The sequence below is a fragment of the Heterocephalus glaber genome, unplaced genomic scaffold, assembly GCF_053883595.1.
Source record: "Heterocephalus glaber isolate CG9 unplaced genomic scaffold, H.glaber_assembly_v1.0 deba00001586, whole genome shotgun sequence".
Taxonomy (NCBI): domain Eukaryota; kingdom Metazoa; phylum Chordata; class Mammalia; order Rodentia; family Bathyergidae; genus Heterocephalus; species Heterocephalus glaber.
The window spans coordinates 3,798,295-3,823,284 of record NW_028258364.1 but is presented as its reverse complement, the minus strand read 5'-3'; the positions used below and the strand labels follow the sequence as shown (position 1 = coordinate 3,823,284).

General features: G+C 39.1%; 1 protein-coding gene across 1 annotated transcript in view; it reads right to left on the bottom strand.

Annotated features, from left to right (window-relative positions):
- Positions 1 to 5,570, bottom strand: part of Fgf2 (fibroblast growth factor 2) — a 58,960-nt gene extending 53,390 nt beyond the window's left edge. Inside the window, 2 exon segments of the mRNA XM_021236429.2 lie at positions 5,364 to 5,511; positions 5,514 to 5,570. Coding sequence (XP_021092088.2) covers positions 5,364 to 5,511; positions 5,514 to 5,555 — 190 coding nt within the window. The 5' untranslated portion in view covers positions 5,556 to 5,570.
- Positions 5,571 to 24,990: the final 19,420 nt, after the last annotated feature.

Below are 24,990 nucleotides of genomic sequence, written 5' to 3'. Positions count from 1 at the left end.
CTTTAAATTTCTTGAAACTAAAAATATCCCACAGGGGTTCAGAACAGGGCTAGTCTATCTTCTAAGAACCACACATTCTTACTGGCTCAATGAGTGAGATTCCCTGGGAATCACCACTTATTTCATCCACTCCTAAGATTCTGTGGCTAGAAATAACCTAGGTTAGAGGGCCGCTCTGGCCACAATTATTACAGTAAGTTTGTTAAGAAAAGATAATGCAAGAGCTGATATAAGAGTTCATTTAACAAAGAAACAGTGAAAATCATAGTGCCACAATGGCATTTTCTAGTCATACAACTAAAGTTCTACAGTGATAGCATTACTCTGAATTATTTTGCAAATGCTAAGCATTAACTACTTACTGAAAAGTGATAGTAAAACAAATACAAGACTAGATCCCTGACTTTGGTGTTCAGAAAATGACAACCTCAAAAAAACCCCCAGAACATACTTGTTTCAATAGAAAATGTTAATGAGGGTAAGATTTGTATCCAGAAAAAAGTGCTCACTTGCCTTGCTTCGTTTCACAGATTCTTACCCTAGGGCACCCTTCTTACAGATGTGTAGTACAGGACAAAGAAAGATCCAAGAAGAGTTTGGAAAATCAACAAACACTGGAATTAGAAAAATATGCAAAGACTACGGCACATGTGTAGTTACCATCTTGTTGTATGACCCTCTTGTGGTTTGAAATGGCAGTTCCAATACTGTGAAACCTCAAGTCACCTTCACACCATCAGGGATGGTGATATGTTAGAATCAGTGTGAAGATGAACAGTCAATTTTTTGCTCATAACAAAGGGTTTGGTTTGGTTTATTATATCTGTAGCATTCTATTTTCAAATTAAACTTTAAAATCATCCATATACAATGGGGTCATAAATCAAAGAAAATACGTAGAACCTAATTATTGTGCCACTGTCAAAGTCTAATTAATTACATAATGGCCATTTTATAAACACAATGAAAGCCCTCAGGACATGACAGGAAGGGATGTTGTCTTTTCTAGGCTGAAGTCACTTGGCATCAAATTCATCTTAAAAGTTTCCCAAGGTACGGTAATATCTATGACTCATTAATGAACTGTCCTTTCATTGGTAAACCAAGATTACATGATTTCCAGGATTAAATAAGTTATTAGATCCTGACATCATTTGTTTACTGTAAACAAACAACATTACAGTAAATATCACGTCTATTAAAGCAAATTAGTGGGACCCACTACCAGAGATTACCTTAGGAGATAAAAGGAGAAAATCTAGTATCACTAGACAAAAGGTCCCATTTACCCAAGGGCAATGGTTACCAGAAGGTCAGGCGGTTTTACCCAAATACAACCTGAGGCAACTGAACTAGTAAAAACTCCTCAGAGGGGGGGTAGGTACTATCTCAGTATCTAGAAACTAGGAAATCTAGCCAAAGTGGGGCCACAAGGCACTCTCTATGACTGACTGGAAGACAGCAAGGAGGGCTGCAGGAGGGCAAGACTAGGAATGAAGGGGCCAGGTGAAAAAAGCTTAGCCAGGAGAGTAAACCAACAAGCAACCTCAGGCAACTGGCCACTTTGTCTGTTTGTCTGTCATACTGGGGATTGAATCCAGAGCATTCACACAGAGATATATCCCCAATCCTTTTTTTTGAGACAAAGTCTCTCGCTAAGTTTCCCAGGTGGCACTGGAACTTGGAATCCCTTGACTCAGTCTTCCAAGAGCTGGGATTCCAGGCATGTGCCACTGTGCCCAGCAACTGCATACTTTCCTGAAGTTCAATTTCCTCTTCTAAAATGATCCTGGTGAACTAGCAAGTCTAAAGCCTCCATTTAAATATCACAGCCATGTGTTTTATGAATGACACTGCACAGAATGCAACAATGGCAAAACAGCACAGGAGTCAGGCCAACCTGGACCCCATCCTGGTTTCACATGATACTGGACAGGTCCCTCAGCCTCTCCAAGTCAGTGTCATCTGATGGCTGGAAGCAGAACAGCATGACCAATAGGCAGCCACCTCTTGGGAGAACCCCAAGGGTAGACCTAGCACTTCTAACTATCTTCATTTTTCCCTAAATAAGAGCATTTGGAATAAATTTCATGCTCACGTGGACATAAGCAGCATACATTTCACTTACTAGATTCCACCACGTTATACATGCTGCTTGGAAAAAAATGTTCTCTGCTTTAGCAAACATGGCTCTCTGCTTTGGAGTACACCCTTAGTGTTACACTTTCCCTTGGATGTTAGGGGAAGCTTACCGAGACCAGGACAGCAAAAGGAAGGCAGGTGTGCAGCACACATACTAGAGAAGCAGAAACTCTGCAACCACTTTTTTTTGGAACACCTTGCTTTTCTCAAGACTCTCATGTTAAATAAAGATTACTCCAGGACCATAAGAAACATGCTAGAAGAAGTGAAAACTCAAGGGAATACTCAGGTGTGAAGCAAAACTCTTGTGTTCACTCACTTTCCATCTCTCCTTTTGGACCCTGTCCCACACCTGCTCCAGTTGCCTCCTCTTCCGTACCTGAGCCACCTCCACCACCCAGGACCCTACTATTCATTCCACAGATTTCAAAGCACCTCTTCACAAACCATTCCTGGTCAGTTTTGGGGGGAGAAACTGCACCGTGATTTAATTCACACTAGATGTTACAAATGAACTTGGCCTTTCAGTTATTTGCATTTTAGAAGACATCTAGCCAGAAAGCATCATGCCAAGGAATAAATCACCAATGACAGGTTTTCAGGTCAATTGGACCAAACAGTTTAAAAGGCCCATGAGCTTTTCAACTTTCCTAACAAGTCTAGATATCTAACTTATAATTCGGTGGGACATTGTGGCTACTGTTAAATCTGCTTTCACCTTTCCATGTTTGATGGTTGGCTTTGTTTGGGGAAATGTGTTGTTGAGAGAATATTTTATATCATGCCATACTCATTTTTTTCCTTATATTTTTCTCACCAGTCTCCTCCTGATTTGGTCAACTATGAGCATACCATCCACATGTGAGCAAATCATACTGTACTGAACTTACGTCTAGGTTAGACTACACAGAAATGATCTCAATTCATCAGTTTTGGGTTCACATCTTTGTTGATTACTTGGTAAAAGATGTCTTTTAAAAAAATTAGTAGTCTACACAAATCTGGATGAGTTATTCCACTCTTGACTTTTAATAGCTTGTCTTTTGCTACTAAAAAGTTGGCAGGGTTCCCAACCTTAGCATCAGTGATATTTTGGGGTCAGAACATTTTGGGGAGGAGACTATACTGTGCACTGTAGGATGGTTAGCAGCACCCCTGGTCTCTACCCTCTTGCTCAGGAGGACACTTCCAGGTTAGGACAACTAAAAATGTCTCCACATGTTGCCAAATGTACCATGGTGGCGAAAATCACTCCCATTTAACTACCTGAGTTAAAGTAAGACTACAACAATGAACCCAATTCATAGTTGGAAAGAAAAGGTTAACAGCTGTTCATACAAGGGTAATAATGTGGTATGTAATTCAGAAGTATCCCCATTCACTAGCCATTACACAGTTTTATTCAAAGACAAGCAGCTTTGATGAAAAAAACCCTTCAACAAATAGAGTATTTTAAGAGTATTAGATGAGGTCCTAAGAACCTAATTTGGAAGATAATTCTTCTGTCCATTAGTCATAAGACATGCTTTTTGAACAAGTTTGTGACACCAGAAAAGAATAGAACTAACTGGGGTATGTATGCACCTTGCCCTAGTCAGTTGAGCTAATGTAGCAGACAACTGCAGAACAAAACTTGAAACACAGAGGTATATTTTCTGAAATCTATGGGAACACAGAAATAGCACTAACCCTTAATATAAGTTACAAGCATCTTTTCAGTTTTATTGCATAAAGTGATTGATAAATTTAAAAAATTACAACAGTCCTAAAAAAATTTAAAGATCTGCATGTTTTCTTAGTTTCTATTTTGGAAGCAATAAAAACCCAGCTAATACTAAGTTATATAGGAGCAAAATGTTCTGATGTGCTATTATACAGTAGTGATACAATAGTGGTCTATAATGTATATTTGGAAAAGCTAGGATTTTTAAGTTTTTACCATAAGTGTTTGAGTATATGTTTGTCGTAATTTAAACATCATACAATGTATCATACATGTTTAAAATCATATTATTCCATTAATATGCACAATTTTTATGTTTTTATGCATCAATTATAAAGCAAATTAGTTATTTTTTAAAAGACCTAGCAAATATAAAAATGTATTTCCCATCCCCAGGTCAAATGTTTGGTTGTATAGCTTCCTCCTCTTCCCATGTTACAGAGTGAATGGCGTGCCATTTCACCCTAAAATGAAATTCTGGACCCCTGGCTGCTCTTTTCTAGGGCAATCAGAGGATCAGATTCTCTCCCTGGGACTCATAAAGGAAAGTGTGCCAGAACACAGAGCTTTTAAAACAAATTTACAGAGCAGATTAAAATACTCTGGTTCTCACTCTCATTCCAAATGCGATCAAGAGTAGTAAATGGGCCCACTTTATGCCCCTTTCTTCCTCTTTTCTCTAGACCAGTGGCTTTCCAGGTGTGGTTCTCGGATCAGCATCACTTGGAACCTGTTAGAAAGGCAACCACTCAGTCCCAACTCCAGGCCTAAGGGCTGAGAAACTAGGAATATGATTCAGGAACCTGTTAAAACCCTCCAGGTGATTCTGAAGCAACCCTAGTGTTTGAGAACCACTAATTCAGGCCATTGCTATTTCTATAACCATAAATAGATTGCTTTTTTTTAATGGAAAGCAAAAGTGTAATTCTCATTTATCCTTATACCTCCTGCAAGTCCGATATTATGGCCACTTTAGGGATAAGAAAACTGGCTTTGGGGTTAAGTGCCGCTCAATGTCCCAAAGCTATTATGCAGGTGGAAGACTTTTGTACTCATTATTGAAACAAAGATTTGTCACATTCCTTTCTCAAAGATAGGAGAATTGTTTGTTTCTTTGTTTTTGTTTTGTTTTGGCTCTTTCAACATTCTTCAATCGGAAAAAATAGAAATGAGAGAGTAGTGTGCAAGGAGCTCTCAGGTCTCACTGAGTCGGAACTTCAGGCCAGGGCTGTGGAAAGGCATTTATCTAGTACAGAACGTAAGACGCAACAGGTGCCCTGAGCCAAGGCGGATCCTGCACCTCTGGCCCAGAGGACCAGTTTACCAGGGGAAATTGGTGCACCCCAAAGCTCCGGGGACTTCTAACCCGACACCGCCGCTCCCAGGAGGAGGGCGCGCGCGGTGAACCCGAAACCGCTGAAGGCCGCGAGGAGAAAACCGCAGGTCCCAAGAGGGTCGCAGGGAAGCTGAGTGGGCAGAGACGCGGGCCAGCACTCACCGTGAGGGTCGCTCTTCTCCCGGACCCCGTCCACGCGGCCGTCGGGGTGGATGCGCAGGAAGAAGCCCCCGTTTTTGCAGTACAGCCGCTTTGGGTCCTTGAAGTGGCCGGGTGGGAAGGCGCCGCCGCCGCCGCCGCCGCCGCCGCCGCCTCGGGCAGGGCGGGCAGTGTGGTGATGCTCCCGGCGGCCATGGCCCCGCCGGGGTCGCGCCCGGGCACCCGAGCGGCCCGGGGAGCCGCGCGAGCTGCTGCCGCGCCCCGGCCCCGGCCCCGGCCTCCGACCCGCTCGGGGACACGGCCCCGACCCCGGCCCCCCAGCCTCCCGCCCGGCGGCGCCCGCCCGCGGGCCCCCAGCCTCGCGCCGCCCGCCGCCTTCCTCCCCGCCGGCTCTGTTGGCCCAGAGCTGAGGTCCCGGGACCGGGTCTCTGCGGCCACCGCCTCCAGCGGCAGCTCCTGGGATCCGGCAGCGACAGCGGGCACCGTGTCTGCCGTTCTGGCCCTCGCCACGCCGCAGCGTCACGGCTTCCACTTCTCCACCCCCGACCCCACCGCCCGGCGCCCCTCCCTCCCGCGCGCCGCCCCCCAAGCGCTTGCGGTTTTGGGGGAGGCCCGGGATCTGCGCCTCGGCCGCATCACGCGCATGGGGGGGCGCTCGGGCCTGGACTTGTGCCTCCGGGCTTGGTCGTCAACCGCGTACCTAGAAGTTGCCTGTGCCCAATCCCTGCTAACTACCCAAAGCCCCTCTAATTTCTTTCTACACTGCGGAGCTCTTGCCGTGCAGGCTGTTGCTAGACTTTTGAAAGTTTAAGTGCCACCTTCTGCCCCGAACGCTCTACTTGCTGGCCTTTCAAAGCAGAGAAACTTCTTCCATCTCACAGAAGTAGAAGGGTTGGAAGCAAGGGAGGATTCCATTGTCCGGTTTTGAGTATCTCTAGTCACCGAAGGATGAGAGCTATTCGTGGGGCACAAGTGGTTAAAATTAAAGGACACAGCCTGTAGATTACCAATAAATGGAGAGAAAAAGGTCCAGAGACCACTGGGTGACTAAGAGGAAATGTTTCCTTTTGCGGAATTACTCGCTTTAGACAATGTGGAAAGATGAAGATGGGCCTTCACTCCTTATCACGGTAGAAGCGGATTAATGTCTTAAGCAGGAGCTGGCATTTGCCCTAGCTAAATTGTTGCACATTTCGTGGACAGAGAATAATTCTCTGAAATACTTAAACTACAAAATTTAAGTTAATTGCATTTTTATGACTTTCAGTAGACTATAACAGGTTCTACAGCTGATTAGCAAAATATACTTTCAGAGAATTTGCACATATTGAGGGCTTACTGTGTGCAAAGCATTGATTAGTGCTGTGGGAGATGCTAACACAGATGGCATCTTCCCTAGTACAGTGTGGTAGATAAGATTGGGAGCAAGCATGAACGATCCGAAAACCAGTAGAAAGTGGCAAGGCCATGTAAGACTAGGTGCTCTGACACGTTAGGGTAACTCAGGTAGGGGAGAGGCATGAAATGTGGGAAAGCTTTTTTAACAAACAGCAGAGGGATGAGCCCACCCAAGCAGACTAGTGAAGGCAAAGAGGTACAGACTTTATTAACCTGGGCAGAGGTGAACTGACAGCAAGCAAGAGGCCACCAGTCCTGAACAAAGAAAAGGCAAAAAGCTTTATAGGGCACTGGACGAGAGGTCTGGCAAGTCTATCATGTGCAGGGAACAGAGCAGATATTTGTGGTTGGGGTCCATACAGTGATTAAGGCAGATGTATGGCTAGTTTCAGGTGACTTGGCATTGAGAAGATGCTGTATTTTGTAGTTATCTCTATGCTAGGAACATCCCATCCTGTGTTCTGTGTCTGAGATAGCATGGGGTTTTCCCCAGGAGACAGCACCTGCATTGGCTGCCTGTTTTTGATGTGTTTTTTGTATCTTGTCAAACTGTAGCTTGGAATTAAAGAGCATATTCATTAACCATTTCATGACCAGGTCAAGCCTGACAGCTTCTAGAACAGGCGTTCCTCCGTAAACATGTTTAGCTGCAAAAGGTCATAAGTGGGTTTGTCCTTCAGACTGGGAGATGACCTGAGCGCCAGGTACATTTCTAGCATGCTCTTTTCTCCAGGCTGGTATGTATTCTGTAGGGGGAAAAAAATACTGTTTCCTTTCCTGTTGCCAGGTTCATGGCTGAAGCCTCTATAAACAAGAGACAGATCAGCAAGAGAAAAACATCAATTTATTTAATGTAAGCATTATGTAACACAAGCCTTGGGAAATGAACCAAAGAAATGGGGAAAGCTGTATATTTTTTATGCTATGGTTTGATAAAGGAGGAGATAGTTGTGGATAATGATTAAACATAGGAAGTATGATTTAATGGTCATAAATAGGGCAGGGGAATGCTCTTTGTTCAGATTCTCTGTGTCCCTATGTCTTCAGAGATAAGAGTGTTCCCTTCCTCCCGGTATAGGAAGGTTTACCTCTCCAATGAGGGTCTTATAACCTGCTTCAGAGAGGATGGAGGAAGGTGAGTGTGACTTTCCTGCTTCTGCTGTTTTCTGAAATACTGAGTGCAATAGTACGTTGTGAACCCCATAAATTCTGACATCTCTCTCCAGAATGAACTTTCATCTTCACTGAAAATTGACTGAATAATGACCTCACTTCCAGATGTCCCTATAGCTGAGAATACTTCCTGTCACTGCAGGGCTCCCTCCACCTCTGTGTCATGAAACTTGAATATTCCAATTGCTAGGGGATAAAATCTCAGTCTCTCAGTCGAAATACATTGTAACAATAGTGTCTTAGTTACTTTCCTCACTGGGACAAAATATCCAACACTCACAACTTAAAGGAGGAGGCACTTATTTTGACTAAGTTTCAGAAATTTCAGTCCATGCTCAGCTGGTTCCAAAGTAGAAACCTACATGGAGAAAGGTCTGGTGGAGGAATGCTGCTCGTGTCCTGGCGCCCAGGAAACAGAGAGAAAAGGGAGGAGCCAAGGAGGATGATATCCCCTTCTAGGTCGGCTCCAGGTGACCCACCTGTTCCAACCTGGGCCCACCTTCCAAAAGCACAATCTGGCTGAACTCACAGGTAGATGAATCTAACAGTGAATACAGTATCCCCATGATCCAGTTACCCTCCCTGTCTCTGAGTACATAATTTGGGGGGAGGGTCATTCTTCACCTACCTATAACAAACAGTATCCAGAAATTTGGGGAGCAACTGTAAGCAGTTAAATAATTTGCATAGGCCAGGGATTTGTGGAACTGCATTCCATGTTATTGTTAACTACTTACTTCCAAAACCTGTAGAGGAGATATTGCAGGAAATGCCAAATCTAGTTCTGCTAAAATCTGCTTAAGTAGTATTAATTTCCAAGAAGAGATCATTAATATAGTTGCTTCAAGTTCCTACCAGACCCCTATCCAATACAGATGTAAGTACCTAGCTCTCAGACAAACCATGAGCACTCAAATTACTTCCATTCTCAAATAATTGTCCAACTATAAGGATAAATGTAAAAATAAAAGTGAATTCTAAAATAATTAGAACAGGTAGAATTTTATAAGATGGTGGATACAAAACTCATTATTTTTTAAAACTTTCTGTTCCAATAATAATGATTTAGATATTATAAAGAAGAGATGAATGACTGAGCTTAATGAAGATTGTTTCAGAATCTAATGATGAAAAGTAAAAAAATTTAAAGAAAGCTTTAAAATTCCTCAAATATTCTTGTATAGAACCATAACTATGTAAAATCCTCTAAGCATAATTAGAAATTAAAATAGTATGAGTTTAAATTTTAGCACAATTCTTAAGATTATAAAACATATGAGAATATAGTCCTTTTCTTTTTGAGGTCCTTTTTAATTTTTAATTGTTATTTATTTATTTATTTTTGGTACCAGGGATTGAACTCAGGTCCTTGCGCTTGCGAGGCAGGTGGCAGAACCACTGAGCTGAATCCCTGGTCCCCCTTTTTTTTTAATTACAGGGAGAAGAATGAAGATTTTTAAATAGACCTAAAAGATCATTGGATCTTTTCAGTGGAAAATTAGGTATAGTGTAGGTTATCTGATTTCTGAGTTCTCTATGATTCTCAATATCTTTGAATAATTTTACAATTTCTTTAAGTTCTAGATAACTGATAACACGAAAATTAATTATGTTTTGGAGAAGGACATTTATTTCCCTCCCATACTCATGGAATAAACCAGTTTCTATCTATTAGTAAATTCATTTCAATGTTCATTTGCTTTTATATTTGTTGTTCTTTGAATTCTCTTTCAAGCCTGTTTTAATATCTTGCTGGTTCACGCATTAATTTATGAGTCATGTAAACTCTTGATATCTATATGAAATATAAATGTTCTTTTACTTTATATCTGCATTACAGTCATGGTTTTACCTTTGAAAATTTAAGCTTTAAAGTAATAAAATTAATTTGGAGAAATTTGCATTCCAGATATTAGAGGTATTATAAACCTATTATATATAAAATATTATGCACAAAGGGCAGTGGTGTATGCTTGTAATCCCAGCTACTCAGGAAGCTGAAGTAGAAGTATCACACATTTAAAAGCAGTCTGAGCAACTTAGTAAAACCTTCTCTTAAAATATAAATAAATAAATAAGTAAAAAGGGGCGGGGTTGTAGCTCAGTGATATGAAAATTGAATTCAAAATTTTCACTGGGAAAGTGAAGAAAAACTCTTCAATAAAAGCACACTGGACCATCATGGTTGGTAAGTTGGTGGGATCAGCACCTCCCATAGAAACTCAGACTCACTTAGCGGGGAGGACAACTGGAACCTGAAGTAGAACCTTGCAGAGTTTAATCCTGCAGGAGTTCAGGGACCTCAACTTGGACCCTGCAGCCAGAAATCAGCCCACATCTCAGTAGACTACAGCTGGCTTGCTGAGACTAATTGAATTAGACCCTCATACTGCTACCCACATTGTCTACCAGGACAGCAGAGACATATCCTGAGGGAGACCTTTTTTGTTTGTTTGTTATATATCTATATCTATATCTATATCTATATTTCTTTTTTATTTTATTTTTCTCTCTCTCTAGCCCTTCTGGCTCTATATTTCTCTCCCTCTTTGTTCTTGTTCCTGTCCCATTCTGAATTCTCTCACTCTGTCCTCTTGACTGTTACTATTATAGGAAGGTGAATACAATTTCTAGCTTCCGTATTGTTGTTGTCAGTTTGTTCTGTACTTGTCTTTGTTCTTTTGCTGTCTTTTTCTCCTGTTTTTTCCTCTGTCTTCAACAGATTCTCACAATTTGTGTGATCCTCTCCATGTCCTGTAGTCTCACCTCTAACCTTTCTCTCTCCCTGTATCTCTCTATCCCTCCCTCCCCAACCCCTTCTAAATCCTTATCCTGAAGGGTAAATCTGCCATATTGAAAGGTTTACTTGCTACAGACATATTTTGGGCTGACCCTAGATTTTGATTTAGCTCACGTGGTTAAAGGTGACAGATTAACTGCTACCACAAATTGTCATTTTCTAAGCTGTGTTTGATGCTGATTGTGTCAATTGGGCTAAGGTGTTGTGATTGATCTAATCAGTTGTCCTCCCTGGTATACTGAAAAAGAGATTACCTAAGAGTCATTAGAGACTCAAAGCCTAAAAAGTCCAGCTATACCTAGAAGATATCTTGGAGAAGAATCACTCCATAGGGGCTCTAAACACAAGTAATAAAGATACTCAGAATAAGAAAGACTGAAGTATCAGCCCAGGAATTAAAGCAAAAAACAGCACCAACAACAGAATTAAAAATGAGAAGACACCTTGGCAGGACACAACCCCAGACTTCCAGCTCACCAAAGACAAATTCTGGGGGAAATGAGGTGGAAAAATATGATAATCAACCACCCGGACACCTGGAACTGATAGCACAGGAAGTAACAAAACAGACAAAAGAGGCTCCAGAAAAATTTAAAACAGAAATAATTCCCCAGATAACTACAGAGATAGTAAGAAGAATGAAAGACATGATTAGAGGCTCTGGAACAGAAACAGATAAAAAAAAATAGATGAGCTCAGAAACATGCTGGAAGCCATGAATATCCAGCACAAGGAAGAAATGCAAACCATGATTGCCCAACAAAGGAAAGAAATGGAATCCATGAAACAGAGTCAAACAGATATCCAGGAGATTAAAAACTCCATTAAAAGTATTCACAGCAGATTGAGCGAATGAGAAGATAAAATATCAGATATAGAAGATAGAATTCTGGTTAGTGACCATAAAAATAGAGATTTCTTAAAAATGGTAAGAGACCACGAGAAATCAATCCAGCAGCTGCTAGATGATGCAAAGAAGAATAACATAAGACTGATAGGAGTCCACGAAAAAGCAGGAGAAAGTACAAATGACATCAAAAAAAATGTTCACAGAAGTAATAGTAGAAAACGTCCCATAGGTAGAGAATTGGACATACAGATAAGTGAGGCATATAAAACTCCAACTAGCCATGATCCAAAAAAATCTACACTTAGACATGTAATAGTCAAGATTCCAGAAACCCAACAGAAGAACAAAATCCTACAGGTAGTTAAAGAAACAAATCACATACAAGGAAAAGCCCATCAGAATCACAGCAGACTTCTCAACACAAACCCTCAAGTTAAGGAGAGCCTGAAGTGGAGTATTTCAAGCCCTTAAAGAAAATAACTTCTCACCTAGACTGTTGGGTACTGCAAAATTATCTTTCAAAATCGATGGGGAAATTAGATATTTCCATGACAAAGAACACCTGAGAAATTTCATAAACACCAAACCAGCACCCCAAACAATTCTAAACAATATCCTAGAAAAAGACAATGAAGGTCACAACTCCATGAGGCCCACCAGAGCAAAGCCAACAGGCAAGGCAAGAAACTAAGGGGAAAGGGGGAAAAATATGAAAAAAAAGAGCCAACAACACTAAAACATCATGACAAGGATGAGTCAATATTTATCAATTATAACCATAAACTTTAATGGCCTCAATTCACCCATCAAAAGAAATAGACTGGCAGAATGGATTAAGAAGCAAAATCCAACAATATGCTATATACAAGAAACAGACCTAATTCAAAAAGAAATTCATAGACTGAAAATAAAAGGATGTAAAACAGTTCTCCAAGTGACAAGAACTCAGAAAAATTGCAGACAATGTAGGTTTCAAACCAAAACTAATTAAGAGAGACAAAGATGGTCACTACCTTCTTGTGTAGGGAACAATCCAAGAGGAAGAAATGACAATCATAAATTTATATGCACCAAATATGAATATCCCCATCTATACAAAAGAAATATTAATGGACATGAAAAACCAAATAATACAATTGTAGTGGGGGACTTCAATACCTGTCACAAGCAGACAGATCATCTAGACAAAAAAATCAATAATGAAATTCTAGAACTGAACAAAGCTTTTGAACAAATGGACTTAATAAATGTCTACAGTGTGTTCCACCCCACAAAATCAGAATATACATTCTTTTTGGCTGCACACAGGTCATTCTCCAACATAGACCACATGCTAGCTCATGGGACATGTTTAAGTAAATGCAAAAGAATTGAAGTTACCCCTGTATATTATCAGACCATAGTGCAATAAAATTGGAGATAAATAGTATAAGAATCTGCAAAACCCCCACAAATACATGGAAATTGAATAACACTCTCCTGAACAACCAATGGGTCACAGAGGAAATTAAAGAAGAAATTAGACAGTTTCTACAAGTAAATGATAATACCAGTACAACACACAGGAATCTACGGGATACAATGAAAGCAGTTCTATGAGGGAAATTCATAGCAGTGAATACCTATATTAGGAAAACAGAGAGAGCTGAAATAAACAACCTAATGCTGAACCTCAAACTCCTAGAAAAAGAAGAGCATGACAAATCCAAAGCTCATACAAGAGAGGAAATTATAAAGATCAGAGCAGAAATCAATGCAATGGAGACTAAGAGAATGATAGAAAAAAATCAATAAATCAAAGAGTTGGTTTTTCAAAAGAATAAATAAAATTGATAAAGGTTAGTCAAACTTATCAAAAAGAGGAAAGAAAAGACTCAAATCCATGCAATTAAGAATGAAAAAGGTGAAGTCACAACAGATCCAGCAGAAATCCAGAAGATCATCAATACCTACTTTGAGAACCTGTACTCTAATAAAATGGAAAACACAGAAGAAATGGACAGATTGCTAGATACATACGAATTGGCAAAGTTAAATGAACATATAAAAATTCCAAACACCTCAATTACAATGAGTGAAATTGAAAATGTAATAAAAATTTACCAACAAAGAAAATCCCAGGTCTTGATGGGTTCACTGCTGAATTCTACAAGACATTTAGAGAAGAACTATCACCATTACTCTTTAAACTCTTCAATGAAATTGAAAGGAAAGCAATGCTTCCAAATTCATTCCTGGAAGCAAATGTTACTTTGATTCCAAAACCAGGGAAAGATCCAACCTAAAAAGAGAACTATAGCCCAATCTCCCTGATGAACATAGATGCAAAAATCTTCAACAAGATAATGGCAAACAGAATACAGAGGGTCATCAAGAAGATCATACACCCTGACCAAGTCAGATTTATCCCAGGGATGCAGGGATGGTTCAACATACGTAAATCAATAAATGTAATACACTATATTAACAGAGCCAAGGACAAAAACCATATGATCATCTCAATAGATGCAGAAAAAGCATTTATCAAAATCCAACATCCATTCATGATAAACACCCTACAAAAATTGGAATAGAAGGTCTTTATCTCAACCTGATTAAGGCTATCTATGAAAAATCAACAGCCAACATCATACTAAATGGTCAGACTGAAAACTTTCATGCTAAAATCAGGAACAAGACAAGGATGTCCACTATCACCACTCCTGTTTAATATAGTTCTGGAAACATTAGCCACAGCAATTAGACAAGAGAAAGAAATAAAAGGAATAAAGATAGGAAAGAAGTTTAAACTGTCATTATTGGCTGACAATATGATACTTTACATAGAAGACCCAAAAAATTCAGCCAAAATACTTCTAGACTTAATTGACAGATTCAGTAGAGTAGCTGGATACGAGGTCAACACTCAAAAAACCACAGCCTTCTTATACACAAATAGCAGACTCACTGAGAGAGAAATTCAGAAAACAATTCCTTTTACAATAGCAACCAAAAAATGAAGTATCTAGGAATCAATCTAATGAAGGAGGCAAAAGACCTCTACACTGAAAACTACAGCACTCTGAAAAAAGAGATCGAAGAGGATACAAGAAAATGGAAAGGCATCCCTTGTTCCTGGGTAGGAAGAACGAATATAGTAAAAATGGCCATACTTCCAAAACTGCTATATAGACTTAACGTAATGCCAATTGAAATTCCAACAATATATTTCACAAAACTAGAGAAAACAATCCAAAAATTCATTTGGAACCAGAAGAGACCTAGAATAGCAAAAGCAATTCTAGGCAACAGAGACAGGGCAGGGGGTATCACAATCCCCAATTTGAAACTATACTACAAAGCTACTGTGATAAAAACAGCATGGCACTGGCAAAGAAACAGACCCAAGGAGCAGTGGAATAGATTAGAAGATCCAGAAACAACTCCAGACATACTCAGCCACCTCATCTTTGACAAAGGAGCCAACCATCCTCACTGGAGGAAAGAGAGCCTCTTTAATAAATGGTGCTGGAAAAATTGGGTTTCAACCTGCCAGAGATTAAAACTAGACCCATACCTATCACCATGCACTAAACTAAGATCAAAGTGGATTAAAGATCTAAATATTAAGACAGAAACACTAAACTTGCTGGAAGATAAGTTAGGTAGAACTCTTGAAGACATTGGCATAGGAAAAGACTTTATGAACAAAACCTCAGTAGCACAGGAACTAGTACAAAGAATCAACAACTGGGATCTCATCTTATTAAAAAGCTTCTGCACTGCAAGAGAAACCACCAACAGAGCTAAGAGACAACCTACAATGTGGGAAAATTTTTTTAGCAGTTCTACTTCAGACAAAGGTCTACTATCTAGAATATATAAAAACTGAAAAAAATTAGATCCCCCAAATTGAAAGACCCAATTCAAAAATGAGCATCTGAAACAGACATTTCTCAGACAAAAAAGTAAAAGCAGCAAATAAACATATGAAAAAATGTTTAATATCACCGCTCATTCACAAGATGTAGATGAAAGCAACACAGATTCCACCTCTCCCCAGAAAGAATGGCTGCTATCAAGAAATTAACCAATAACAAATGTTGTTGGGGTTGTGGGAAGACAGGAATCCTTCTCCATCGTTGGTGGGAGTGCATACTGGTGCAAGCACTGTGGAAATCAGTGTGGAGATACCTCAAAGAACTAGGACTAGAGGTCCCATTTGACTCAGCTATTCTCCTGCTGGGTATCTTCCCTAAAGAATTAAAGGAATCATTCCACAGTGATATATGTGCACCTATGTTTATAGGGGCACAGTTTATAATAGCTAAAGCTTGAGTGCCCATCAACTGGAAGCTGGAAAAGAAGATGTGGTTTTTTAATAAAATGGAGTACTACTCAGCCATAAAGAATGACAAACTAGAGACATTTATAGCTAAATGGATTCATATTGAGGCCATACTCTTAAGTGAAATAAATAGGACACACATGTGTAAATACTGAATAGTTTCTCTGGTGTGAGAAACTGAAAGTGTAAATAAGAACTAAAATGATTAAAATGAATAATTGATAATGTGAAATAGGAAGAAGAGGTCCAAACGGGTAGGGGAAGTGGGAGGGGTAGGGGAAAGGAAAGAAGGGAAAAGAACAATTATGAATAAAGGAAAAAAATGGAAACAAAGTCTTTGTAAATAGGGAAGGGTGGAGTGGGTGAAGGGAGGACAGGGAATGTGAAAAAAATAAGAACCAAGATACATCATGTACAGGTACAAGCAGTGATAAATGCAAATGTATTGTATCCCTAAAATGTACCAATAAAAGAATTTAAGAGGAAAAAAAACCCAAACCCACAGCTAACATCATAGGTAAAATGGTAAAAAGCTGAAAAATTTCCTCATAAGAGAAGGATCAAAACAATGACATTTGTTCTCACTGTTCCCATTTAACATTGAAGTAGAGGTTCCACAAGGACAATTAGGCAAGAAATGAAATAAAAGTCATCCAGATTGCAAAGGAAGAAGTAAAAGTATCTCTATTTGCACATGTCATTATCTTACACACAGAAACCCTAAAGAAGCCACAGAACTGTTAGAGCTAGTAAATAATTTCAACAAAATTGCAGGATATAAATCAATATATAAAATCTACTTTATTTCTGTATGCTGGCAGAGACTCAAAAAATGAAATTAATAAAATAATTCCATTTACAATAGCATCAAAAAGAACAAAGTACTTAGGAATAAGTTTAACCAAAAAAGTGAAAACCTTATGTGTTGAAAACTACAAAACATTATTAAGAGTAATATAAAAGTACTCAATAAATGGAAAGACAGATATCCCATTTTATGGATTGGAAGACTGAATATAGTTAAAAGGAAATACTCTCCATTATCTACAGATTCAATGCAGTCCTTATCATACTTGCAACTTCCTTTTTTGACAAAATTGGCAAGATCATGCTAAAACTTACATGAAAATGCAAGACACCCAGAATAGCTAAAACTTTCTTGAATAAGAATAAAGTTGGAAGAATCTGATTTCTGATTTTAAAGCTTACTACAAAGATACAATAATCAAGACAGTAAGGTACCTATGTAAGGACAGACATGTAGCTCAATTAAATTAAACAAAAAATCAAGAAATACATCTGTACATCTAAAGTTAACAAAGGTGCTAAAACCATTCAATGGGGAAAAATAGTGTATTCAACAGTGCTGGGACAACTGGATATGCACATAAAAACATGAGTTTGGATCCCTGCCTCAGATCATTTACAAAAATTAACTCAAAGTAGATAATAGATATAAGAACTAAAATTATAAAATTCTTACAAGAGCTAAAATTATAAGCCTCTTAGAAGAAAATGTAAGTGTAAATCTTTGTGGCTTTAGACTAGGCAATGGTTTCCTTGATACAACATTAAAGACAATAGCAATGAAAGACAATGCAGATAAATTGTACTTAAAATTAAAAACTATGATGCATGAAATAATACTATTCAGAAAGAACCAATGTGCACAAAAGATATTTGGAAAATCATCTATCTGATAAGTGTCTACTGTATCATCATGTCTGATATGTAAAGAATACAACAATAAAAAGACAAATAACCCAATTTAAATATAGGGAAAAGATTTGAGTTGTTATTTCTCCAAAGAAGATATACACATAGCCACTAAACTCATGATAGGGTGCCCAGTATCATTATTCATTAGAGAAACACAAATCAAAACAAGTGAGATATCACTTTACATGCACTAGGCTAGCTATAATAAACAAAAAGAAAATAGAGTTTGGCTGAGGACATGGAAAAACTTGAACACTCAAATATTGCTGAGGGAAAAGTAAAATATGGGTATAGTCAATGTAGAAGATAGTCTGTCAGTTACTCAAAAAGTTAAACACAAAATCTTATGACCCAGCAATTCTATTGCTACATATTTACCCAAGAGAACTAAGAACATACAACTGACAAAAGATATGTATACAAATGTTCATAGCAGCATCATTCATAATAACCAAATATTGAATGGAGTGTGGTGGCACACGCCTATAACTCCAGCAATCAGAAGACTGAAGCAGGAGGATTGATGTGAGTTTGAGGCCATCCTGGGTGACATAATGAGTGAAAGGCCAGCCTGAAATATACAGTAAGACTCTGTCAGTACCTTACTGTATTAATTATTAAAAAACTAAAAAGCAAAGAGATAAAACTCAATAATAACCAAGAAAAACAAGTGGAAACAACCTAACTGTCCATTAATTGATGAATGGATGAACCACATTTGGTACAGCTATATAGTGAAATATTATTTGGTAATAAAACAAATGAAGTACTGATTGAAACAGTATGGATCATACAATATGAATGGACTTTGAAAACATGCTAAGGGGAAAAAAACACACAGAAAAAGCCACATATTATGTGATTTTATTTAAATAAGATGCCCATAAAGACAGAGGGGTTGGAGGAGGGAGGCATGAATGACTGCTAATAAAAATGGGATGTCTTTGTAGGGTGATGAAAGAGTTCTGAAATTAAATAGTGGTGACAGTTGCACAATTTTATGACTGTAGAGAAAAAATTTTGACTTATACTCTTTAAAATGGCTGATTTCTTGGTATGTAAATTATGCCTTTAAGAAAAAAGAAATACATATTGAAATGAAAATCAAATTTTCTCCCATAAATTGAGAGAAAAAAAGAAATTATATTATTCAATGTTGAGATGAATCAAAGACTTCAAGAACTGCTAAAAGAAGTCTAAATTATTGTAGCATCTGGAAAGGGCAGTTGAAAAGAGTGTATCAGGTACTTAAAATCTAAAATTTGAGTATGAGATTATCTAAAAGTTTCTGTACCAGAAATTTATTCTAAAGAAATAATTATTACCCCCTACCGAGGTCCCCAGTTGCATGGAACACACGCCGAATTAGCCCGCTGCAGACAGGCAGGTCTGCCCATGCCCTACCGAGGTCCTGAGTCGCGCGGAACATGCCGAATCAGCCCACTGCAGACAGTCAGCCACCTGGTTCCACACTATTAAGATGCAGAGGACACAAGACCACCAGACCAAGGTACTGAGTCCCGCTGTTCCTGGCCAGAGGTAGGGGCTTCTGAGCCGTCGTCCCACTGCTCCTGGTCCAGAGGAAGGGGCTTCCCGGTCACCATCCCTCCCGCTGCTCCCAGCCCAGAGGAAAGGGCTTTTGGGCCACCTTCTGTCCCGCTGCTCCTGGCCCAGAGGGAGGGGCTTCTGAGCCACCATCCCACTGCTCCTGGTGCAGAGGAAGGGGTTTCCCGGCCACCATCCCTCTGGCTGCTCCCAGCCCACAGGAAAGGGCTTTTGGGTCACCATCCCTACTGCTGCTCCCGGCCCCTGTCCCACCTCTCCCAGCTCAGAGGAGGTAATCCACGCAGGTGCTAACAGCCCCCTGCCCCAGTCGAAATGAAAAAACATGTAAATAAGTCTCAAAACCAGACTTCCAGATCACCTACAGCAACCCCAAAGGGAAATGAGATGGAACACTCTGATACTCAACCACCTGGACCCACTGAACTGGCAACAAAAGGGGATCTGGAAAAAATGAAATCAGAAATAATTTCTCAGATAACAGGAGAAATTGTTCCCCTAGTGCAAGACATGATTAATAAATCTAGAGAGGAGCTCAGGAACATGATGGAATCTCAACATAAGAAACAAATGGAATCCATAAAACAGATGCAAATAGATTTCCAGGACATGAAATCTCCACTGAAAGTCTACACAGCAGAATGAGCCAATGTGAGGACAGAATTTCAGATATAGAAGATAAGATTGCAATTAATGACCAGGAAAAGAAAAATTGCTTCAAAATTATAAGGGAACATGAGAAATCAATCCAGCAGCTGCTAGATGATGCAAAGAAGAATAACATAAGACTGACTGGGCTCAATGAAGAAACAAGAGAGAGTGGAGATGATATAAAAACATCTCTTCACAGAAATAATGGCAGAAAACTTCCCAAGCAGGAGAAAGGAGCTTGACATACAGATAAGTGAGGCATATAGGACTCCAAATAGCCTTGATCAAAAACAATCTACACATAGGCATATAATTGTTAAGGTTCCAGAAACACAACAGAAGAACAAAGTTCTCCAAGCAGTCAGAGAAAAGAAACAAATCACATACAAAGGAAAGCCCATCAGAATCACAGCAGACTTCTCCACACAAACCATCAAGGCAAGAAGAGCTTGGAGTGACATATTCCAAGCCCTAAAAGAAAACAGCCTCCAACCCAGATTGATGTACCCTGCAAAACTATCTTTCAAAATGGATGGAGAAATAAGATACTTTCATGACAAGGAGCACCTTAGGAACTTCGTGAATACCAAACCAGCACTCCAAAGAATTTTACACAATAGCCTAGGAACAGACATTGAGGATCACAACCCCAGGAAGCAAAGCAGAATGAACCCATCTGGCATGACAAGAAATTAAATGTAAAGGAGGAGAACCCAAAAAAAGAAAAAGTCATGGCAATGATAAGTCAATACGTTTCACTTATGACCATCAACGTTAATGGTCTCAATTCACCAGTCAAAAGAAATAGACTGGCAGACTGGGTCAAGAAGCAAAATCCAACAATATGCTGCATACAAGAAACACACTTAATTCAAAAGGAAACTCATAGACTGAAAGTTAAAGGCTGGAAAACAATACTGCATGCAACAGGAACCCCCCCAAAAAGCAGGAGTAGCTATCCTCTTGGCAGATCAAGTAGATTTCAAACCAACACTGATTAAGAGAGATGAAGAAGGACACTACATTCTTGTAAAGGGAAGAATCCAAGAGGAAGAGATGACAATCATAAATATCTATGCACCAAACACTAGTGCACCCAACTATATAAAACAAATACTAACAGACATGAAAAGTCATATATGCACTAAAACAATTGTAGTGGGGGACCTCAACACCCCACTGTCACAAATAGATCAACTAGACAAAAAATAAGTAATGAAATACTAGAATTCAATCGAACTCTTGAACAAATGAACTTAACAGATGTTTACAGAGTCTTCCACCCCACAAAATCAGAATACACATTCTTCTCAGCTGCACATGGGTCATTCTCCAAAATAGACCACATACTCACACATAGAACATGTTTAAGTAAGTGCAAAGGAATGGAAGTTATCCCCTGTACATTATCAGACCATAGTGCAATGAAATTGGAGATCCATTGCAAAAGAAACTCAAAAAATTTCATAAACATGTGGAAATTGAACAACACACTTCTGAATAACCAATGGGTCACAGAGGAAATTAAAGAAGAAATCAGACAGTTCCTTCAATTAAATGACAATGACAATACAACATATTGGAATCTATGGGACACAATGAAAGCAGTCTTATGAGGGAAATTCATAGCAGTGAATATGCATATTAGGAAAACAGAACGAGCCCAATTAAACAGCCTGATGCTGAACCTCAAGCTTCTAGAAAAAGAAGAGCAGGACAACCCCAAAGCTCATCCAAGGGAGGAAATTATAAGGATCAGAGGAGAAATCAATGCAATGGAGACTAAGAGAATGATACAAAAAATCAATGAAGCCAAGAGTTGGTTCTTCGAAAGAATCAACAAAATTGACAAACCTTTAGCCAACCTGGTCAGAAAAAGGACAGAAAAGGCCCAAATCCATGCAATTAGGAATGAAAAGGGTGAAATTACAACAGACCCAGCAGAAATCCAGAGGATCATCAATACCTACTTCCAGAACCTATACGCCAATAAGATGGATAACTCAGAAGAAATGGACAGATTCCTAGATACATATGAATTACCAAAGTTGAATGAAGAAGACCTAAAAATTCTGAACAACCCAATATCAACCAATGAAATTGAAAATGTAATTAAAAACTTATGAACTAAGAAAAGCCCGGGCCCTGATGGCTTCACTGTTGAATTCTACAAGACATTTAGAGAGGAACTGCTGCCACTACTGTTTAAACTCTTCAATGAAATTGAAAGGGAAGAAATACTCCCAAATTCATTCCTGGAAGAAAGCATCACCTTGATCCCCAAAGCAGAGAAAGACCCAACTGAAAAAGAGAACTATAGACCAATCTCACTAATGAACATAGATGCAAAAATCCTTAATAAGATAATGGCAAACAGAATGCAGAAGATCATCAAGAAGATCATACACCCTGATCAAGTGGGATTCAGCCCAGGGATGCAGGGATGGTTCAACATACGCAAATCAGTCAATGTAATCCACTATATCAATAGAGCCAAGGACAAAAACCATATGATTATCTCCATAGATGTAGAAAAAGCATTTGACAAAATCCAACATGCATTTATGATAAAAACCTTACAAGAAATTGGAATAGATGGTCTCTACCTCAAACTGATAGAAGCCATCTATGAAAACCCAACAGCCAATATCATACTCAATGGTCAGAAACTGAAATCCTTCACAGTAAAATCAGGAACAAGACAAGGATGTCCACTATCACCACTCTTGTTCAATAGAGTTCTGGAAACATTAGCCATGGCAATTAGACAAGAAAAAGAAATAAAAGGAATAAAGATAGGTAATGAAGAAGTCAAATTGTCATTATTTGCCGATGATATGATACTCTATATAGAAGACCCCAAGAACTCCACCAAATGTCTTCTAGACTTAATAACCAAATTCAGTAGAGTAGCTGGTTACAAGGTCAACACACAAAAATCAATAGCTTTCCTCTACATCAATGACAGACTCACTGAGAGAGAAATAGTGCAAATAATTCCTTTCACAATAGCATCCAAAAAAACTGAAATACCTGGGAATCATCCTAATGAAAGAAATCAAAGACCTCTTCTCTGAAAACTATGGCACTCTGAAAAGAGAGATTGAAGATGATATCAGAAAATGGACAGACATCCCCTGCTCCTGAGTAGGAAGGATTAATATAGTGAAAATGGCCATATTTCCAAAACTGCTATATAGATTTAATGCAATTCCAATTGAGATCCCAGCAACATACTTCATGGACCTTGAGAAAACAACCCAAAAATTCATTTGGAACAAGAGGAGACCCAGAATAGCAAAAGCAATTCTAGGTAACAGAGACACGGCAGGGGGTATCACAATCCCCAACCTGCAACTCTACTACAAAGCTACTGTGATAAAAACAGCATGGTATGGGCAAAGAAACAGACTTGAGGACCAGTGGAACAGGTTAGAAGATGCAGAAACAACACCAGACACACTCAGCCATCTTATCTTCGACAAAGGAGCCAAACACCCTCACTGGAGGAAAGATAGCCTCTTTAATAAATGGTTCTGGAAAAACTTGGCTTCTACTTGCCAAAGATTAAAACTAGACCTATATCTCTCACCATGCACTAAACTGAAATCAAAATGGATTAAAGATCTAAACATTAAAATAGAAACTCTGCACCAGTTGGAACAGAGGTTAGGTAGAACCCTGGAAGACATTGGTGTAGGAAAAGATTTTAAGAACAAAACCTCAGTTGCCCGTGAAATAGCACAAACAATCAACAAATGGGGTCTCTTATTAAAAAGCTTCTGCCCAGCAAGAGAAACCACCAGCAGTGTGAAGAGACAACCCACAATGCGGGAAAAAAATCTTCACCTGCTCTTCCTCAGACAAAGGTCTACTATCTCGAATCTATGAAGAACTTACAAAGATCAGACCTCCCAAATTTAAAGACCCAATCCAAAAATGGACATCTGAAATGAACAGACATTTCTCAGACAAAGAAGTAGAAATAGCAAATAAATACATGAAAAAATGGTCAACATCACTGGTCATTTGAGAGATGCAAATGAAAACAATTCTGAGATTCCACTTCACTCCAGAAGGAATGGCTGCTATCATGAAATCAACCAATAACAAATGCTGGCGGGGCTGTGGTGAAAGAGGAACACTGCTCCACTGCTGGTGGGAGTGTAGACTGGTGCAACCACTGTGGAAATCAGTATGGAGATACCTCAAAGAACTAGGACTGGAAGTCCCATTTGACCCCGCTATTCCACTGCTGGGGATCTTCCCCAAAGGATTAAAAGAATCACACCACAGTGATATATGTGCACCCATGTTCATAGCAGCACAGTTTGTAATAGCTAAAACTTGGAAACAGCCCAAATGCCCATCAAGTGGAGACTAGATAAAGAAAATGTAGTTTTTTTATAAAATGGAGTACTACTCAGCCATAAAAATGAGAAATTTATAGCTAAGTGGATGCACATTGAGGCAATACTCTTAAGTGAAATAAATAGGACACACATGTGTAAATACTGAATAGTTTCTCTGCTGTGAGAAACTGAAAGTGTAAATAAGGACTAAATGTATAATAGGTAATGTGAAATAGGAAGAAAAGGGGCAAAGGGGAAGGAAGTGGGAGGGCTAGGGGAAAGGATAGAAGGGAATGGGATTAATAAGAGAAAATGGAAAAATAGGAGCAAAATCTTTGTAAATAGGGAGGACTGGAGGGGTTGAAGGGAGGGCTGGGCAAGGATGAAAAATAAGAACCAAGAGAGATTATGTAAAGGTGCAAATTTCCAATGATGAATGTCATTATATTGTATACCTAAAATGTACCAATGATTAGAATGAATAATCGATAATGTAAAATAGGAAGAAAAGGTCCAAAGGGGTAGGGCTAGTGGGAGGGGCAGGGGAAAGGAAAGAAGGGAAAGGAAAAAATGATGAGAAATGGAAAAAATGGAAATAAAGTCTTTGTAAACAGGGAAAGGTGGAGGGGGTGAAGGGAGGGCTAGGAATGGGGAAAAAATAAGAACCAAGATGCATTATATAAAGGTACAATTCCCAATGAGAAATGTAATTGTGTTGTATACCTACAATGTAACAATAAAAGAATTTAATCCAAAAAAAAGGAAATAATTATTGCTGTACACAAAATTTAGCAATC